This window comes from Thamnophis elegans, chromosome Z, assembly GCF_009769535.1.
Source record: "Thamnophis elegans isolate rThaEle1 chromosome Z, rThaEle1.pri, whole genome shotgun sequence".
NCBI classification, from domain to species: Eukaryota; Metazoa; Chordata; class Lepidosauria; order Squamata; family Colubridae; genus Thamnophis; species Thamnophis elegans.
In genome coordinates this window covers 1724631-1744598 of record NC_045558.1, presented here as the reverse complement: position 1 = coordinate 1744598, position 19968 = coordinate 1724631, and the positions used below count along the sequence as shown (strand labels likewise).

General features: G+C 48.0%; 1 protein-coding gene across 1 annotated transcript; it reads left to right on the top strand.

Moving 5' to 3' along the window:
• The first annotated feature begins 160 nt into the window (after positions 1-160).
• LOC116520877 (zinc finger protein 777-like) lies at positions 161-19750 on the top strand. The gene is given in 11 exon segments (XM_032235310.1): positions 161-286; positions 2355-2562; positions 4718-4792; positions 5301-5458; positions 5461-5672; positions 5674-5691; positions 9765-9891; positions 12105-12221; positions 13417-13533; positions 14654-14767; positions 18713-19750. Coding segments are annotated over 8 exon segments (1671 nt in total). The 5' UTR covers positions 161-286; positions 2355-2562; positions 4718-4792; positions 5301-5382; the 3' UTR covers positions 19603-19750.
• The last annotated feature ends 218 nt before the right edge of the window (positions 19751-19968 follow it).

The window sequence follows — 19968 nt, the reverse complement described above, 5'->3', positions numbered from 1 at the left end:
GATTCTGACTTTCCGTCGCGCAGGCGCGCCGGGCTTCCTCGCCCCGCCTTAAATCCTCCCGCCGGAGGGGGCGCTGCGGCCCCTTCCTGCCGCGCAAGGAAAGAAAAAACCAACAATGTCCTTTCGCCGCGCATGCGCTCTCTCCTTTCTCTCCCTCCCTCTCTCTTTCTCTCTCCCTCCCCGGTCGCTCAAGGAAAGGTCCTCCCCACCCCTCCCTCCCTCCCTCCCAAGGCCCGGCTCCGCGCATGCGCGCCTCTCGACCCTCACCGTTCGCTCGACGTCTCCGGTGGGTAAGCGCGCTCATCTCCTCCCCCCCTCCCGCCGCCACCGCGCCCCCTCCCTCTAAGGCCGCCCCCCCCCCGGCTCGAAACTGGGGGGGGGGTAGCCTGCTTGGGGGAAGGGGGGGCTGGGCTGCCCCTCCCTTCCCCTCGCTGGGGAACAAAGGCCGGGTGGGAGGAGGGGGTCGACTTACAGGGAGGGAGGGGCTCCCTCGGCTGACCTTTGACCCCCCTGGGGACCCTCTCCTTTGGGCTGGGGGGGATCCCCAAAATTGGGGAGTGGGGGGGGGCGGATGGGGTGGTCCTCAAGGCCTAGCGAGGCCTGGTTTGCTCCCGTTGGGGGATGATGGGGGTTTGTAGTTCTGCCCCCCTCCACTGCGGGGCGTTTTGCTGGCTCTTCAGAAGTGGGTGGGTGGGTGAGTGGGGGCTGAAACTCCTAAGGGCCTAGCAAGGCCTGGCCCATCTCAGTTGGGGGATGATGGGTATTGTAGTTCTGGCCCAGAGGGAGCCTCCCTCTGAATGGTGGGGGTGGGGTTGCTTGTCTCCCCCAAAGGTGGAGTTGTTTCTAAACGCCGAGCAAAGCCTGGGTTGCCCCTGGTGGGGGAGGATGGGAGTTGTAGTTCTGTCCCAGGGCGACCCTCCCTCAAACTGGGAGGTAATCTGAAGGCTTAGCAAGGGTAGTCCTGTCCCAGTTGGGGGATGATGGATTTTATAGTTCTGGCCCAGAGGGAGCCTCCTCCCCCTGTGGGAGGGGGACCTGCTTGGCACCCTAGAAGTGGGTGCTGAAGGACTAGGAAGGCTTGGTCTTCCGCAGTTGGGGATGATGGGAGTAGTGGTTCTGGTCTGGAGGGGGGGTTCTTGGGTTGCGGGGGAGGGGTTGCTCCATATCTTGGTTGCTCTTCTCTATGGGGAGGGGCGGCTGTGAGTTCTAGTGCTGGTTTAGGTGGGAAAGGCAGCTGGGTGACTTTGAGCCAATCACCAAGAGACTGGGAGTTCTAGTTCTTCCTTAGGTCCGAGAGCCCAATTGGGCGACTTTGAGGCAATCACCAGGAGACAGTGAGTTCTAGTCCCGCCTTAGGCCTGAAAGCCAAGTGGATGACTTTGGGCCAATCACCAGGAGTCGGTGAGTTCTAGTTCTTCCTTAGGCCTGAGAGCCAATTGGGTGTCTTTGGGCCAATCACCAGGAGACAGTGAGTTCCAGTCCCGCCTTAGGCCTGAAATTGGGCTGGGTGACTTTGAGCCAATCACCAGGAGACAAGGAGTTCTAGTCCCGCCTTAGGCCTGAAAGCCAACTGGATGACTTTCGGCCAATCACCAGGAGTCGGTGAGTTCTAGTTCTTCCTTAGGCCTGAGAGCCAATTGGGTGACTTTGGGCCAATCATCAGGAGACAGTGAGTTCTAGTCCCACCTTAAGCCTGAAAGCCAAACTGGATGACCTTTCGGCCAATCACCAGGAGTCGGTGAGTTCTAGTTCTTCCTTAGGCCTGAGAGCCAATGGGTGACTTTGGGCCAATCACCAGGAGACAGGGAGTTCTAGTCCCACCTTAAACCTGAAAGCCAAACTGGATGACTTTGGGCTAATCACCAGGAGTCGGTGAGTTCTAGTTCTTCCTTAGGCCTGAGAGCCAATTGGGTGACTTTGGGCCAATCACCAGGAGACAGGGAGTTCTAGTTCTCCCCTGGGCTTTGGGCCAATCACCAGGAGACAGGGAGTTCTAGTTCTCCCCTGGGCTTTGGGCCAATCACCAGGAGACAGGGAGTTCTAGTTCTTCCTTAGGCCTGAGAGCCAATTGGGTGACTTTGGGCCAATCACCAGGAGACAGGGAGTTCTAGGCCCACCTAGGACATGAAAATCAGCTGGGTGACTTTGGGGCAGTCCTTCCCTCTCAATCTCGTCCACCACCCAGGATTGTCGTGGGGAAAAGAGAAGTAACAGTAAGCCCCATTGCCGTCTTGTGTTATTTTTAAATAAACTGGTCCGCAGGTGGGATATAAACGCATAAAAAAAAGGAAAATATAGAAATGAGTCTTCGTTGCGCATTGTTGCTTCTCACACCCGCTTCCTCATCCTTACAGCGACCAGGTGAACGTCGCTCACCAAGGACCTGGGTCAATCCAGCCCCTTAGTTGGCCCTCAAGCGAGAGATGATGGAAGGAACCTCTCTGCCTCAGCTCTTCCTTTCTGGCAAGGCAGTTGTGTAAAAGAAACCACAGTTGTGTTATGGGACAGTGAGAACGGTGAACACAATTTGGAGATTTTTTTGTCGGCCGTCAATTATTTCAGGTAAAGCAACAAGAAAAAAGACCCAAAACAGGTGTTTTTCCTTCTAACTTCACCCTTCTTACCCAACAGTCTTTAAACTTCACTTAAAAGTAGGAACAGAGCGAGTCCTCGACTTACGACCATGATGGAGCTCAACCGTCGCTAAGCGAGACGGTTGGAAGCGAGCTTCGCCCCATGTTCGCAACCTTCCTTGCCCCCGTCATTCATCGAATCACTGCAGTTGCTAAGTTTAGGTTGTTCGGCGAATCCGTCTTCCCCCTTGGCTCTGCTTGTCCGAAGGTCGCAAAAGGGAAACTGTCGTAAGTGTGAATCGGTTGCTGAGCGGCTGAATTTGACCACGTGGCCGTGACGGAGGCTGCAGCAGTGTGAAAAACAGGCCCTGCCGTCCATTTTTCCCCACTGCTGTTAAAACCTTGGAACGATCTTAATCAAACTGTTGTAAGTCGAGGGCTACTTATATGGGAATTAATAAAGCTGAATTTTACGAAGTGTCTCTTCTGAGGCTCTTGATATTAAAACCCCAAATGGATCCCACGTTTTCATCGCCAAGTGTGTTTGGTCCCATTTGACGACTTGCCTTGCTGCTGTCCTCTTTATCGGTAAGCGACTCGCTGTTTGATAATTTCATCACCTGGTTGTGAAATGAATCTTGGCTTTTCCCCCTACGGTCAGAAGGCCGCAAAAGGGGATCATGTGACCGTCATAAATGTGAATCAGTTGCCCTGCGTCCGAATCTGGATCCCTGGAAAGGTCATAACCATGAAACAGGGCGATAAGTCACATTTTCAGCTTGGAACAGTCGCTAAAACGAGTTACATTTCGCCTCCTGCTTTTTGTACATTTATATTTTGTGGCACAGAGTTCAAATTATCTTGAGTGTGTGTGTGTGTGTGTGTGTGTGTGATTGTTATATATCACAACGGGTCAGAATGAAAAAAAAAATCTTTATTCTATTCTGGGTGAAATTAGCCTAAGAAATTCAAATTAATTTTATGAAATTGTGGCAGCTTATCACTGTTTTCTGCCATTTGTCCAAAACAATATCGTGTTTTCTTGCTTGGGCGGGGGTGGGGGTGGGGGTGGGGTTGCACTAGATGACCTCCAAGGTCTCTTCCAACTCTGTTAATCTGTGAAATGTTTAAATTTATTCCTACCGGGAATTATGAATTCGAATATTATGGATATGCCAGCTATTTAAGGGGGAAAAATACACAAATTCAAACTCAACTAAGATGTTATCTTGCGGTATAGATAGTCCTTGACTTATGGCCACAGTTGAACCTCGGATTTCTATTTCTGGGTGAAAGGATAGTTCTTTCCCCATTTTATGACCGTTCTTGCCAGGGCTGTTAAGTGAATCACTGCCGTTGCAAAGTTCGTTGTTAAATGAATCCCTGTGGGTTTCTGCAGTTGGAAGATCACGAAAGGAGAATCGCATGACCAACTCATCTCTGGGTCCCTGCGACAGTCATAAATACGAGTCAGTTTTGCTGAGCATGTTAATTTTGATGGTCATAAGTGTGGAAAATGGTGGCTTTTTTCAGTACCATTGTACCTTCGAATGGTTGTTAAGTGAACCATCTTAAATCGAGGACATTAGCTATTGACTAATGAATGTAGACAAAAGGGAATGAGAAAGCGCTCAATAATTTCAATTTTCGCCTCTTACCAGGAATGTTTCTTTTAAAACTAAATGATGAAATGCAAATAACTACAGTTCAACAGGGAAAAAATACTGTTAGATATTATGTTTTATATACTTGTCTGTCTGTCTGTCTGTCTGACTCGCTCTCTGATTAGAGCTGGAAGGGACCTTGGAGATCTTCTAGTCCAACCCCCTACTGCAGAGAATAACGAAGTTGGAAGCAATTTTGAATGTCTTCTAATCTAACACCATTCGGAACAAAAAAAACAGCAGAGTTGGAAGGGACCTTGGAGGTCTGGTCCAACCTAAAGCAAGTCAAAATAATTGATTCCACTTAATGTTGGCGCCCTTGCTCCTCTCTGGCCTTGGTGGCTTTCTTTCAGACCTTTCATTATCCAGCTAGGTGACGTCACCAGTGGTTGAGGGGAGTGAGCTTTGCGGACAGGGGGAGGAGAAACACTGTAGAGTCCTTGGTCCACTCTGAGCTTCTTTCTTTCTTTCTTTTTGCAGACGTTTCTTGACCTCCCACTAGGAAACATCAGTGCTAGGGCTGTTGGAGAGGAGGAGGGTGGAGAGGACTACAAGGTATGGGGGTTTGTGGAGAGGAGGAGGGTGGAGAGGACTATAGGTATGGGGGTTTGTGGAGGGGAGGTGGGTGGAGAGGACTACAAGGTATGGGGGTTTGTGGAGAGGAGGAGGGTGAAGAGGAGGAAGGTGGAGAGGAAAACCAGGGAGGGGGGGGGTTGTGGAAAAGAGGAGGGTGGTGGAGAGGACTAGAAGGGAGGAGGGGGTTGCAGAGAGGTGGAGGAGGACTGTGCGGGACTTTGGTGCTTCTTGAGCTTGGCTGTTTTCTTGCAGGTGTCTCATCACCACACTAGGTAACATAATTAGGAAGCAGTGAGTTCTTATTATTTTTTAAACGAGCAAACTCCGCTTCTCTCTTAGCACTGATGATGTTCCTAGTTCGGTGATGAAACATTAGGGGAAAAACCACCTGGTCCAGCAACTCAACAACAACCACGGACCCACACGGCAGCCAATATTATCTCCTTTTGCTACTCCTTAAGCAGTTTTTCTCTTTTTGTCATTAAAGAATTCGCGGATTGGAAGATGGAGTCCCGCCAGCCGTCCCTCTTCTTCCCGAGCAGACTTTTGACCGGGAGGTCAAGCAAAACATGGCCGAGCTTTCTCTCTGGACCGTCGTGGCCGCCATCCAAGCGGTAGAGAGGAAGGTTGATGCCCACGCCAGTCGGTGCTCAACCTGGAGCGCCGCGTGATGACCAATGAGAAAAAATACGTGGATTGCGAGAATGCCGTGGTGGACTTCGGCAACCAGATGGAATGCAAGTTGACCGCTCTGGGCACCTTGATCCAGGAATACGGGCTGCTCCAGAGGAGGCTGGAGAACATGGAGAACCTCTTGAAGAACCAGAACTTCTGGATCCTCCGACTTCCCCCGGGATCCAAGGGGGGAAACGCCCAAGGTAAGAGGATTGGGACTGGAGTTGCTTGGCTTTCCTTGCAGGGTTTGCAATCGTGGGAGACCTTCTTAATTTGGAGGGTGGCGTTAGAGAATTGAGATAAGGGTGGTCTTGCTGCTTTCTGAGCTCGGGGTTTTCTTGTGGGTATTTCATGACTCAACTAGTTCATATCGGTGTTAGAAGAGAGAGGGTGTGTGTGTCAGGGTTCCAAATAGCATCCAAAATTAAATCAGAGTCCGAGGCAAAGTATTGCTCAAAGTTCCAATTTTTTTTTTTAATGGTTCAAAAGTTTTATTTCTTTTAAAACAAACATTTCATCATTCCTCAATCAGTAAGACATCGGAGTACAATTTTTTGTGTGTCAAAATAGTTCTAGTTACCAACCAAATTCTTGTCTAACCTAATGTATACCCCTCCCTCCCTCCAACCTCCCCCCCAACCCCCCTCCTCCTCCCCCCCCCCCCCCCCGACTTCCCAGAACCGTACACGGTATGGGTCTACAAACACAGTCTAAAATCTATTGAGAAAAAAGAAATAAAGAAATTAATGACATCTCTACATTGATCTTAGCTTCTTCTTGCTGAATTAACTTTAAACAATTTAAATATTCCTGATCTTAAGCATAGGCTAACTGGAGTTTCTTGGTCCCGTATTTATTTTGTATATAGTCAATCCATTTTTTCCAGTCTCGTTTATATCTCTCATTTGAGTGGTCTTTAAGATATGCCGATATTTTAGCCATCTCGGCTAAGTTCGTAACTTTCAATGTCCATTCTTGGGTTGTAGGCAAGTCTTCCTTCTTCCAGTATTGCGCCACCAACAGTCTTGCTGCCGTTATTAGGTGCAGAATCAAGTTAGTCTCAACCACTGTAAAGTCAGTGCATATACCTAGTAAAAATAACTGAGGAGTGAACTTTATCCTTCTTTTAAAGATATTTTGCATAATCCACCATATTTTTATCCAAAATGCCTTAACCTTTTGGCAGGTCCACCATATATGAAAATATGTAGCATCAAGAGAACCACACCTCCAACATTTAGGCTGTACATTCGGATACATAGAAGCCAGCTTTTTAGGATCTAAATGCCATCTATAGAACATCTTATAAAAATTTTCTCTTAGGTTTTGAGCTTGTGTAAATTTCACATTTCTTACCCATATTCTTTCCCATGTATCCAACATTATTGGTTCTTCAATATTTTGAGCCCACTTTATCATACAATCTTTAACTAATTCTGTTTCCGAATCCATCTGTATTAATACATTATATATCCTCTTTATATGCATTAAGCCTTGATCTCTTATTTGTTAAACAAATTATCTTCAGCTTGGATAAAACCAATTTTTTGATCTATTTCCACCTGGCCTGTAATTGCCCATACTGGAACCATGTTTGAACTACATTTTTTCTTTTAATACCTCTAAGATTTTAGTTGTAGTACCCCCCCTTTCCAAAATGAGAAGCTGTCTATAGGTAGTTCTATCCTGTTTTTGTGCTATGTTCATATTTTCAATTGCATGTCTAGAAATTGCCCACAGGGGTATCTTGTCATTTAATTTATATTGGTATTTTTTCCAGACCCGCAGTAAAGCATTTCTTAAAATATGACTTTTAAACTTCTTATCCAGTTTTTTGTTGAATAACAGGTAAGCATGCCAACCATATACCAGATCGTGTCCCTCGATATTCAGTATTCTATCATTAGTTAAATGAGTCCAATCACTAATTAGAGATAGTGCCACTGCTTCATAAACGCAGCAGGGATCTGGTTGTTCTTTCCCAAATATTCTAATGCATTCATAATTAATCTGACATTACTTTTCATCTGTCTCCCCTGTATAAAACCTGTTTGGTCAGTGTGTATCAATTGTTGAATAACCAGCATTAACCTATTTGCTAGTATTTTAGTAAAAATTTTATAATTTACATTAAGTAATGAGAGTTCCAATTTAGTGAAAGAGCCGTGTTGGCCCATTTGGGAAAACCTGAATTTGAAAGCTTCCAGGTTTCCCCACTCAGCTGAAAGTTCATGATCCTGCCTCTCCCCCCCCCCCACACACCCACATGTCCATCCCATGGTCCAATCTCCCACTGCCGTGCTGGCAGCTTCCACCCACTCAGTTCCAGTCAAATGCAGCAGTGCAGAGACAAAGGATGACCTTGGCTTTTGGGGAAGGAATTTTGTTTTGACTACATCGCATCTCACTCCGTACAATCCCCCCCTCCCATTTTCCCACAACAGGAAAGGCATAGTAGAATAATAGAAAGTGTGGCAGGTCAAGGATCCGAGAGGAATATGCCTGCAGGCCTGATTGGGGGGGGGGGTGTTGGATAGAAGAGGAGGAGGAAGACAATGACTTTGAGGCACTTGGTGCTCTCTGAGCTTGGTAGTTTCTCTTGCAGATTTTTCATGACCCAACTAGGTAACATTATCAATGCTAGAAAGGAGGGGAGATGTAGAATAGATGGAGGAGGAGGAGGAGGAGGAGGAGGAGGACTATGGGGTCCTGGGTACTTTCTGAGCTTGCTGGTTTTCTTGCAGGCGTCTCGTGACCTAGCTGGGTCATCATCAGTGTTAGAAGGGAGGGGGGTTGTGGAGAGGAGGAAGAGAAGAAGAATAGGAGGAGGGGGGGAGGAGGAGAACTGGTGCTCCCTGAACTTGATGGTTTTCTTTCAGACAGTAAGTAGATAACATCATCAGTGTGAGGGAGTGTGAGGTTTACTTCTAATTTATATTCCATACTGGTTCTGCCAGGGTTTAGTTAAATGTGACTTGGAAACTGTTTTTTTAAGAGACCCAACTGCCTCCAGTGAAATTTAAGTCTTAATCATGGGTGGGGAACACCAGCTGGACCCCAAAACGAAACGGCCTCTTTCCATTTGAGGATTCTGTGACAAAGCAGGCCCAGCCCATCTCTTGCATATTGGCCTGGGCTGCTGTCTATATGTCATGCTAAGCCAGGCTTGTTTTAAAACTAGATTGTTGGAATAAGCCACAAAGTGGTGCGGTGGCCTATAGGTGGAGCTCTTGTCTCACAATCAGGCGCCTGTGAGTTGGCGTGATGAAAATGTTATCTGCTGAATATAACTCCGCATTGTCAACAGGAAAGGCATCTGGCCAGTAAACACCCTGCTAGCTCCATTCAGTTGCCCAGACTCCACCCCGTAAGAGATTATGGGGTCGTTAAAAGAAGATGATGATTACTGGAATAAGCCACAGTTGGCTGGATTAAACCCAAAATGCCAAGCTGTAAATTGAGAGTATCGATTGTAATGGCCGAACCTGCCCGTCATGGGAATCCCAAATGCCAATCACACATTAAGCTTTTTACATGTGACGTGTCCCAGCAGCCGTGTTTTAGCTGACATTCCCAGTTGTGGTGTTTTTAAGGGTCATTCTCAAATGGAACAGAAGGGAGCAAATTGGCAGTTCCTCTGTTCCTGGTGGCTTTTGTCCAATCTAACAAGTTGTGTTTGAGATGTTGGCTGGTGCGGCGTTGACTCTCATCCCTTCATTGATCTTGAGTTGAGGTCTGCTCCACCCAAAATACTTCAGGAGCTTGTGAACGTCACTGCTAAGTAGAGTTAGTGGCGCCTGAATAGCTGATGAATTTATGCCTGCCAGGGATATCAGATTCCTCCATCCGACAAGACGTTCTCCTATATGTACCTCCCATCCTTTTAGTTGAGATGGATGAGATACGGGCCACCTCTCACACCAAACAATGCCAATTTTGGAGCCCAGGATGGTCCACCTGAGCACCAACAGCTCCTTCTAGAAGATCCAAACCCCATTAATTGATGTACTTTCATGTTGTAATATAGCTCCTTGTGTAGGTGTGTGTCCCCCATGGCCCAGATCATACCAGGGCATGCAGAGCCACGCTGAACCACACAGGAGAAAACAAACTCCTAAAACGCCATAACATCCTGATAGTGCATAACATAACATTCTGAGATGTGCCCTACCATTGACGTCCAGGATTTGACCATATATAGACTGAGCAGTAGATTAGAAATTGTACTTTTACAGGCTGTTTTTACTCACATGCTATTGCTCCTCCTGCCTTTCAGGTGCCCATGACTTTTGAGGACAACGGTGTCTACTTCTCGGAGCAGGAGTGGGGCAACCTGGAGGAATGGCAGAAGGAACTCTACAAGAATGTGATGAAGAGTAACTACGAGTCGCTGGTCTCCTTGGGTAAAACAAAAAAAAAACAGCTTTTGCTCCTCATGGGTTGAAAACATGAATCTTGGCTTCTTTGATGAGCATTGAGGAACTGTTTAGTTTAGAGGTCTCCAACTTAGTCAATTTTAAGACTTGTGGACTTCAACAGCCAGAATTCCCTGGGGAATTCCGAGAGTTGAGGTCCAAAAGTAGCTACGTTTGTAGAGCCCTGGTCTAGATGATGGCCTCCTTCATGACTGGTCCCTAGAAGTTCCTCAGGAGAACATCTGGGGAACATTGCTGGGATTTCTAATCCTGTTTGTCCACTTCTCCTGGTTCGGTTTCCCTTTGAAGCACCATCCTGGTTTTTCTCACTTAGACCAAGGGTGGCGTATGGTAGTTTGGACAACTGTTCGACTCTCAAGTTTGTCGAGAAACTTGTAAATCGGGAGGACCTGTTAAGGGGAACGGAGCTTAATGTGAAGTTTGACAAGCAAGAGTTGCACTTGCCCATCGGAAATAATTTTAATATCACAACATTTTTGTAATTTAATACAATTTTGTAATTGTAATTTTTGGCATAGCCATAGAGGGGATTTGTAGCAATAGCAATGGCACTTAGATTTATATACCGCTTCATGGTGCTTTTACAGCCCTCTCTAAGCGGTTTACAGAGTCAGCCTCTTGCCCCCAACAATCTGGGTCCTCATTTTACCCACCTCAGAAGGACGGAAGGCCGAGTCAACCTTGAGGCAGTGAGAATCGATCTGCCAAACTACTGGCAGGCAGTGACCAGCAGAAGGAGCCTGCAGTACTCCACTCTAACCACTGCACTCTAGTTACTGTGGCTCATTCTTGTGTAAGACGATAGGAAGGGAGGGATATTCGTGTACCTGAACAATCTTCTCGGTTCCCTATTAGATTTTCTTGTAGGGTTAGATTTTATTTTAAGGCTAGTCCTTGACTAATAACAGTTCATTTAGTGACTGTTCAAAGCTACGACATCCCTGAAGGAAAAAAAAAAAAAGACTTGGGATCATTTTTCATACTTGCAGCATCCCCATTGTCGCCTGATCAAAATTTGGACCCTTAGTAACTCTCATGTATTTATGAGAGCCGTGTCCCGGGTCGCAGCCTTCTGACAAACAAAGTCAATGGAGAAGCCAGCTTCACTTAACAACCATATTCCTAAATTAACAACGGGAGTGGTACACTTAACAATTGTGGCAAGGGCGGTCATAAAATGGGGCAAAACTCACTTAGCAACATAAATTTCGGGCTGCATTGTGGTTCTACGTCAAGGATACCTGTATTTTTTTAAGGGAAGTGAAGTGCTGCCAGCCCCATCTTATTTTTAAAAGCACCTCCCGGCCTAAAGTCTCTTAATCTCTTAAAGAGATTTGGCATCTAAACAGGGTAGATGGCTGAAGTACAGCTGGTTGTCGACTTAACAACAGTTCATTTAATAACCATTTAACGGCACTGAAAAATTGGACTTGTGAATGTTTTCACATTTGTAAACCTTTGCAGCATCCCCCCAACATCATATGATCAAATCCAGATGCTTGGCAATTGACTCATACTTACTACCATTGCTGTTAGGAATTCTGTTTGTAAATGGCAGCAGACAAAACGAAGAGCACCATCACTATGTACTTTACTGCTCACTACTGTGTTTTAACTGTTGTGGAAAACAAGAAACATTACTTAGAACAGTGTTTCTCAACCTTGGCAACTTGAAGATGTCTGGACTTGAAGTCCCAGAATTCCCCAGCCAGCATTCGCTGGCTGGGGAATTCTGGGACTTGAAGTCCATACATCTTCAAGTTGCCAAGGTTGAGAAACACTGACTTAGAACAAAAGAGCATAGATGCAAACTTGTAAACACTGCCGTCTACTAACATGAATACTACTGTAGTTGTATAAAACCACATTCCAACAACAAAGAATTGTGTCCCAAGGTGACGTCATCCCCTTTGGCAATCTTCAGCAAAATCAATGGGGAAGCTAGGTACACTTAACAACCAACCGGGTTACTAACTTTATCAATTTCGGTTAATTATTTTTTGCAACAATTGTGTTGTTGCAAAAGGTTGTGAAATGGGACAAAAGTCACTGAACTGAACTAAATGTCTCACTTAACGGCAGAAATGTTGGGCTCGATTGTGGTCATAAGTCAAGGACTGCCTGTATTTTCCATATCAATCAAGCTTATCTTGCGAAGGATGTGCTCTTTCGTCCAACAGATTATGCCATCGCTAAACCGGATCTTCTGTCCCGGATCGAACAAGGGGAACGTCCCTGTGCTGAGGAAGAGGAGGCAGCCACGACGGACAGGGTGATATCTTCGGAACCCAGCCCAGGTAAGGAGGAAGGGGCTAGAATCGAGGGTCTTCAAACCTGGCAAACTTTGTGGACTTCAACTCCCAGAATTCCTAAGATGGCCTCTCAACCCAACGGAGCTCACAGGGTGCAAAACAGGAGGTGGGATTGTTAAGTATGGGTAGTCCTCTACTTATGACCGATGGCTTAGTAATAAAGATACTAAAAACCTGGTTTTGATGGTCAGTCAGACACACAGAATCACATGCACAAATTGCATGTTTGGCACCCGGCACCTGGCTTGTGATCCTGGGACCAAAATTTATAAGGTTTTTACCCCAAACCGGCATCTACAGGCAGTTCACGACTTACAATCCTTCATTGCGTGACTGTTCAAAGTTACGATGGCCCTGGAAAAAGGAACTCACAACAATTTTTCACCCTATTGTCATAGCATCCCTGCGGTCAGGTGATCAAAATTCAGACTTGGCAACTGACTCGTATTTACCGTGTCTCAGGGCCACGCGATCCCCTTTTGCGACCAACAAAGTCAACGGGGAAGGCAGATTCACTTAACTGTATGATTAACCTAATCACTGCTTAAGTAATTCGCTTAACAACTCTGTCAAGAAAGTTCGTAAAAATGGCACGCAAAGCTCACTTAACATGCATATCCACGGAGGATTTGGCTTGAATTGGGGTTGTAAGTCGGGGACTACCAGTAAAAGAATATCTGCTGTGGATTTGATAATTGAGTGGAGCCATGAAGTCTTGCCAGGGCCTGATTCTCCAGCGAAAACCCCTGTTGTGCTCCCATTGGAGCCTGAATCCGTGGAGCTGAGGCCTACGGAGGTCGAGGGGCTTCGAATAAATGCCGGGAGGAGCAGGACAAGGCAGACCCGGCCCCTCTGGCTCGGGACAGTTGCCAGCAGGGAGGAACAAGGAGAGGATGACGAAGAGAGGGCAGTCAGTGGAAATGAGGAGCGACGGAGCTCCGGCGACAAGGAAGGACCACCCGCTCCTGGTATCTGAGCACAGAGAATGGAGAGGAGACGTTCACCGTGCAGGCCAACCCCACCACTCAGGAGGAGAGCACTCCCCCCTCCCTCTCTCTGAACTCTTTGCTCTGGGACTTGCATAATGTGGGAGCGTTATGGGGAAAGTAACTCTCAGCTGTCTGGCCTTTGTGCCTTGTCCCGGGTCATCACAACTTCTCTGTTATGTCATCCAACACAGAAATCCTGGTTTTTAGACCCTGCCTCTCCTCCCCACCGGAAGAAGGGGCTCGTGTGCAAGGAGGTCTAGAAGGGGAACATGGGGAAGGACGGAGGGTCCCACAGGCATCTGGCATCGGTAAGTGGCAACTAACCACGTCTGGAAATTTGACACCTTTTTTTTTCAAGGTCTGCAGCCTCCAAAAGGGGCTTTGTGCCAACAAGAATCTCGCCAAATGCCAAATAAAATCTTTTTTTTTCGGGTTTCCCTCGCTGGCCAAAATGTTGCGAGTCATGGGAATTCTGGATACATGGGAATTAAAGAAAAGCTATAAGAAAGAAAACACGCTTTCCATTTTAGAAAAACATTGAATGCAAAATATATTACAATACAGGTAATTGTAGACTTAACAGCAGTTCATTTAGTGACCGTTCAAAGTTACAATGACTTAGGATTGTTTTTCGCACTTAGCGACTATTGTACCACCCTCTTGCTCACGGGATCAAAATTTAGATGCTTGGCAACTGGTTCATATTTACAATGGTCGCAGTGTCCCTAGGTCATGTAATCTCCTTTTACGACCTTCCGAAGAGCAAAATCAGCAGGGAACCCTCAATTCACTTAACAACCATGTGACTAACAGCTGCCGTGATTCATTAACAACACTGGCAAGAAAAGTCATGAAATGGAGCAAAGCTCACTCAACCAGTGTTTCACTTACCAACATAAATTTGGGGCTCAATTGTGGACATAAGTTGAGTACTACCTATAGTTTAAATACAGGTAGTCTTCCATTTACAACTATAAGATGCTCCGAAGTATAAGGCGCACCTAGGCATCTTTTGGGAAAGAAACAAGAAAAAAAAATCTGCTTCTGCCTCCCAGCGATTTGCCTCCTTGCAGCAAACTGAAAACAGCCTGGTCAGCTTCTTCATCACAGCCTGACGGTTGTAGTGTCTCCGGGGCTCACGTGATCTCCTTTTGCAACCTTACGAAGAGCAAAATCAACAGGGAAGCCCAATTCACTTAACAGCCGTGTGACTAATTTAACAACTGCAGTGATTCGCTTAACAACTGCAGAAAGAAAGGTCATGAAATGGGGCTGAACTCCCTGAAAAGCAGCTCCCTTGGCAAGGGAAGTGAGTTCAGAAGAACCTCAGTTGACGTGGCAGGATGCATGCAGGATGCGGATGCTCAGCGGGAAACTGAGGAAGGTCCCAAACCAACCACGACTGTCACCTTCTCTTTGGTTGAACAGATGATGAAGTCGCTCAGACATCCTTCAGATCCCAAGGGAAGCGAGATCTGGAACGGAACCTGGAGGGCCCGGACCTCTTGGACAAAGGCGAGATGCATGTTCGGCCGAGCATGGGTAAGTATCTTATTGGACAGAATCACATTGTTTTTCAGGCCCAGAGATGCGAGAACACCGAAGACGGTCCAAATCCTGCCTGCATTTCACATCCCTGTATTGTCTTCCCCCCCCCCCCCCCCCCCCCCCGCCGGTCTCTGGGCTCAAACCGCGAGCTGGTTCCTGGGTTGCTAAAACTGAGACCTGTTTGCTGTCATTTAAACTCATAAAATCCTCCTTTAGGTGGGCAGTACGATCCTGAATACAGGCAGTCCTCAGCTTATGACCATTTGTTTAGCCACAAAAGTTTCGACAGCATTGAAAAACGGGACTTGACAACCGTCACAGCATTCCCAGGGCGATGGGATCGAAATTCAGACGCTTGGCAAACGGTTCCTATTTAGGACGGTTGCAGTGTCCCAGGGGGAATCACGTGGTCCCTCTTTGGTGACCTTCTGACCAGCCGGAAGCCAGATTCACTTAACAACAGTGTTGCCACCTCAACAGCTGCAGGAATTCGGTGAACAATGGTGGCAAGAAAGGTTGTAAAACGGGGCAAAACTCCCCTCGCAGCTGTCTCGCTTAGCAGCAGAAATGTTAGGCTCCGTTGTGGTCGTAAGTTGAGGACTACCTGTATTCCACTCCAGTTGCTGGGGGTGTGGGGGGGCTACATCTTCTCACTCCCCCCATCTGAGAAGATGGTCGTCTCTGGAGGGTGGGTGTGTTTGATTATCAATGCTTTCAGGATTTGCTGCGGATTTCCTCTTCCCAGCCTGTAGATTTTCCTCTTAGATTGTCACTGTTAACTTCTCCCTTCCAGGTTGTCTGTTTGTCCTTCTGCTGTGGAGAGTGGTCTCTGGGGCTTATGCAGAGGGAAGGCATTCTTTCTGCTGCTTTGAGCCCCCCCCCCCCCATCCTGACCCATGTCTCCCCAACTGTCTTGAAGCCCAAAGACTTGGGAGGCAAGAAGCTCTTCACGATCCTTTGGCCCGGTTATTTCCCTCCATTGGTGTCTGTCTGTTTTTCTGTTTCTGGTTCGTTACTTTCTCCCTTGTGTGAATTCTTGGAGGAAGCTCAGGGTGTGGCTAGTATCTTCTGGATATAAGGAGTCCTTGACTTAACAACCATCCATTTGGCATTCCCAGGAACAAGCTAGAAAAAGGCAATCTTGTTATCCAGGATTACGTTGGGTGTAAAAAAAACAAGAATGACGCTGTGAGCTGATCCAAGTTACTTCTTGATTGCTGCTTGCCTATTTGCATTTTTGTGGCAAAAGGCAGAAGAGAAGGGCTCTGGGGATCTTAAGGGGGAGGGTCTCTTTTCAGCACTCTCTCCTCTAGCTGGAGATTCTCCCCTCCCCACTGAGGATCCCCTTCTCCATTGTCTTCGTTCAATCCTTTAAATTTCATGGGACAAACTGAAGCCTCTTGGCGTTCGAGTCCATGGTCAGGAGTGGATCATGTTCACTTTCTAGCTTAGGGTTGAGTTTCTGCCATTCCTTGCTAGCCAACTGCCCCTTGTCTTGGGCTGAGCTAATTTTGACATGGTTTTGCTGCTGAGATGCTCTGGATCAGACTCCCCATGTGATCTGGGGAGGGGCAACCGTTCCCTGGGACAGAGACAACGAACGCAGGAAGTCCGTCTTGGGAGCAGGACCTCTGAGCATGTCCTCAGGGTGGAGTTGGTGGCCCCGGAGGGTGGAAGAGGCCAGAGGTGAGGATGGCCAAGAGGCTTGGAGGCTCCGAGGTGGAGACTCTGCAGATTGGGCGAGGCTGGTTTAGAGGCCACCTGGACTGGGAGGAGCAGGTCGGCGAGCTGCAAGGAATTTCCCGGAGAGCAAAGAACTTCATGTAAGGACAAAGCTAACCCTCTTCCCGTTTCGGATTTTTTCCTGCAGGTGCCTTGGGGTTGGGGGGCAAAGGATGGTCACGTTGCTTCACTCCCTTTCGTCTTTCCGTATTCGAGACTTGCTAGAATGTGCTTACTTCCTTCCCCCCTGCTCCGGGAACGCAGTCATGTTCCTGGACCAGGTGGGGTATGATGATCCAGGATGAGGTGGACAGTGATGCCAACGATGTGCCCAGTGCACCCATCCATAAAGCAGATCCTTTATATGAAGTACAGGTAGTCCTCAACTTGCAACCTTAGTGACGTTTATGGAGTGTCTCAATCCTCCATGTCAATGTTATCCCAGAGATGTTCTTTTTCCAAAAGGCAACTTGACTTTCTGGAGTTCCCCCCCCCTCCTTTGAAAACCTTTTGCTTCGTATCCCAGAAGAATGAAGTGAAGTTCTGTGAATCGAAGAAGCTCCTGGGATGAGAAGCAAAATGTGGACTTTATACGTGTCGTATAATATATCTAGGTATATGCATATTTCTTTTATTTTGTCATGTATACTGGAGGTGGTGACCCTTTGAGAACTGTATATCACAAAATTTCATTTTAATGTACATTTAAAGTGACAAAGTTATTCTAAGTTGCCTTTTGGCAAAGCACTTGTGGGATAACCTTAGTGACGGTTCACAAGTATGGCAGACCTTCCAAAAACAACTTAGGCCACCCAGTTCTGGAGTTAACGACTGCCGTAGCGTCTGTACAGCTGTTCACTCTTACATGACCAACTGTATATCTTCCCCACGAAGTCCCTGCAAGCTTTGGGTCTGCTTCCCACTCAACATTGCCCTATATCATCCTCTTCCCCACTTATCTTTTGACAATCTCTGGAGCTCCATTGCTCAGGTAAGGGATGGAGGACAGGTCGCCCCATTGCCTGGCCATGTAGCGTGATCCAGGAAGTGGTCACCACAGCGAAGTGAATTGAGGTTGCTCTGAAAATATGGCTGTTTCTGAAAATGCATCTTGCAGCCCAGGAATAAATCAATTTGCTTTGCTTTGTGAATTGTTGAAAGTTAGGAGAACAATGGCTGACTCATGGTGAGGAGTAGGGTATGGTGTAGCATGGGGGTGGGATTCCCCTGAGGGACCCTGAAGGGTGGGAAGTGTAGCAGCGGGTGCCTCCAGCTGCAGAGGGTCTTGGTAGGCCTGGAGTAGGCCTGTGCTAGAGCTCCCAGGGCCTCTCCTGGTACCCTAGGTCACCTAACTCAGGCTCGGCTTAACAACCCACATGGTTGTTTCATGGAAAACAGTGTCATAAATGAGGCAATCATGTTGGTGCTTCACTTAACATCCATCACGCAGGCTCCATTTCTCTAGTGAGTTGAGGACTATATATATCCCACAGTTCTTGAAAAGCAAAAGTCTCAGCACTAAAGGGAGCTTCGGAGATGGTTGGCATGAAGTGATTTCCCTCTGGGTTATTTTGGCATGAGAATTCAAGAAGCGGGGTGCATCAGCGCCCCCAGAATTGGCTTCCATTGTTGAGCCAAGTAAGAAGGGGCTGGTTGGCTTCCTCCCATTTATGCATAGCCAGATCTGGTAGCATTTCCTTCTCGCAGATGGAAAGCAAACTATGATCACTGCAGGGCAGGGAAGAGGCTGGGTTCCCTCCTATGGCATGTAGGTAGGCCTGCTGCGATGAGGCTGGAACGTGGGGTCTTCCGGCCATGCACAAAGAGGGTCCTCCTAGCCCTGTGGTGGTGAATCTATGGCACCACATGCCAGAGGTGGCACGCAGAGCCCTCTGGGCACGCGCACCATCGCCAGCCGCTCTTCAGGTTTCTGGTCCGTCAGTTGGGTCTTCACATGCGCCAGAGCACCAGAAACCAAAAAACCAGGTGTGCACTGGCCACCTGGTTTTCGGGTTTCTGGCACGTGCATGCGTACCGGCCAGCTGGATCTTCCAGTTTCCAGCATTCCAGTGTGCCCACAGTATGATTTGGGCACTTGGTGCCGAAAAGGTTCGCCATCACTGTCCTAGCCCATTGACTAGGGCAGCTCACTGGGTGGATAAAGCCGTGTCCGTTGGGAGAAGCATGCCCCATGACCTTTTCTTTCAATCCCCCCAGATGACGGGCTGGCCTTCAAAGCCGAGGTGCTCCAAGCTCAGCGAGCGCTGTGCGAAAGCTTGGGGCTCAAGTGCACAGATGAGACGCTCCTCCATGCTCATCCCCAAGCAGCCTCCGTCGGCAGCCGTTACTTTGTACAACAGCGAAGGCATGCTGAAAATCCCGGACAGGAAGAAGAGGCCTTGGCCGGAGAAGGTGGCTTCAGCAGTCTTGATGCTCCAACAGACTTGCGTGATTGCCCAGAGGACAAAATGTTTGCCTGCCCAGACTGCGGGAAACGTTTCCGCCTTTACAAGAGCCTTGTATGCCACCAAAAAAGCCATGCCGGTGCTCCGGCGGCTTGTGAAAAGAGCTTCACCTACAAGCAGCAGTTCACCCTCCACCAGCACATCCACACTGGGGGTGGCGGATACACCTCAGTGGCCTGTGAGGAGACCTTCAAGCAAAGCCATAATTTGAAGCCCCTTCCTCGGGGGCCGGGAGCAGAAAAGTCATACGGCGGTGCCAAGTGTGTGAAGACCTTCAATGTCAAGTCGTCCTATCGGCAGCATCCAAAAAGCCACGGGCGCGAAAGGCCGTACCGCTGCAGCCGGTGCCCGGAGAGTTTCTCTCAAAAGAAGAGCCTTGTCACGCATCAGCGGCTGCACTCTGGGCGCGGCGGCGGCTCCCTGGCCTGCCTCTACTGCGGCAAGAACTTTAGCCACCCTTCGGACCTGGTCCGGCACCAGCGCATCCACACCGGAGAGAGGCCCTACCGCTGCGACGAGTGCGATAAAAGCTTCACTCAGAAGCAACATCTTCTCCAGCACCAGAAAATCCACCTGCGTGAGCAGAACAGGCTGATGGGTACGGCTGTCCGGGAAGCCCTGCTGGACGCCATCTTCATTTAGTCTGATCTTGCGAGGACGCCACGCTACCTCAAAAAGACGTGTCCTGAGTGGACTCCCCCTCTCTAGCCCGGAGTTCAGATTCCTGGAGACATTGGTGCTCCGTTGTAGCAAGGGCATTTTTGTACGGGGTCTCTAACTATACTTCTGAACAGCAAAAGCTAACAAAAGGGGTAGTAGCCAAGGACTTCCAGGATTGTCCTTTCGGTCTTTTTTGCAGTGTACAATACTGTAGGTATTGTGTTGTTCCCCTAACCACAAGGTCTCCATGTCAAAGTCCTGGAGATGGGGGACTGTCCAGAGGCGACCTCTTGGTTTGCCGTTGGATGAACTCAAATGGGTCTGAGTAGGACACTTTTTTAAAAAAAC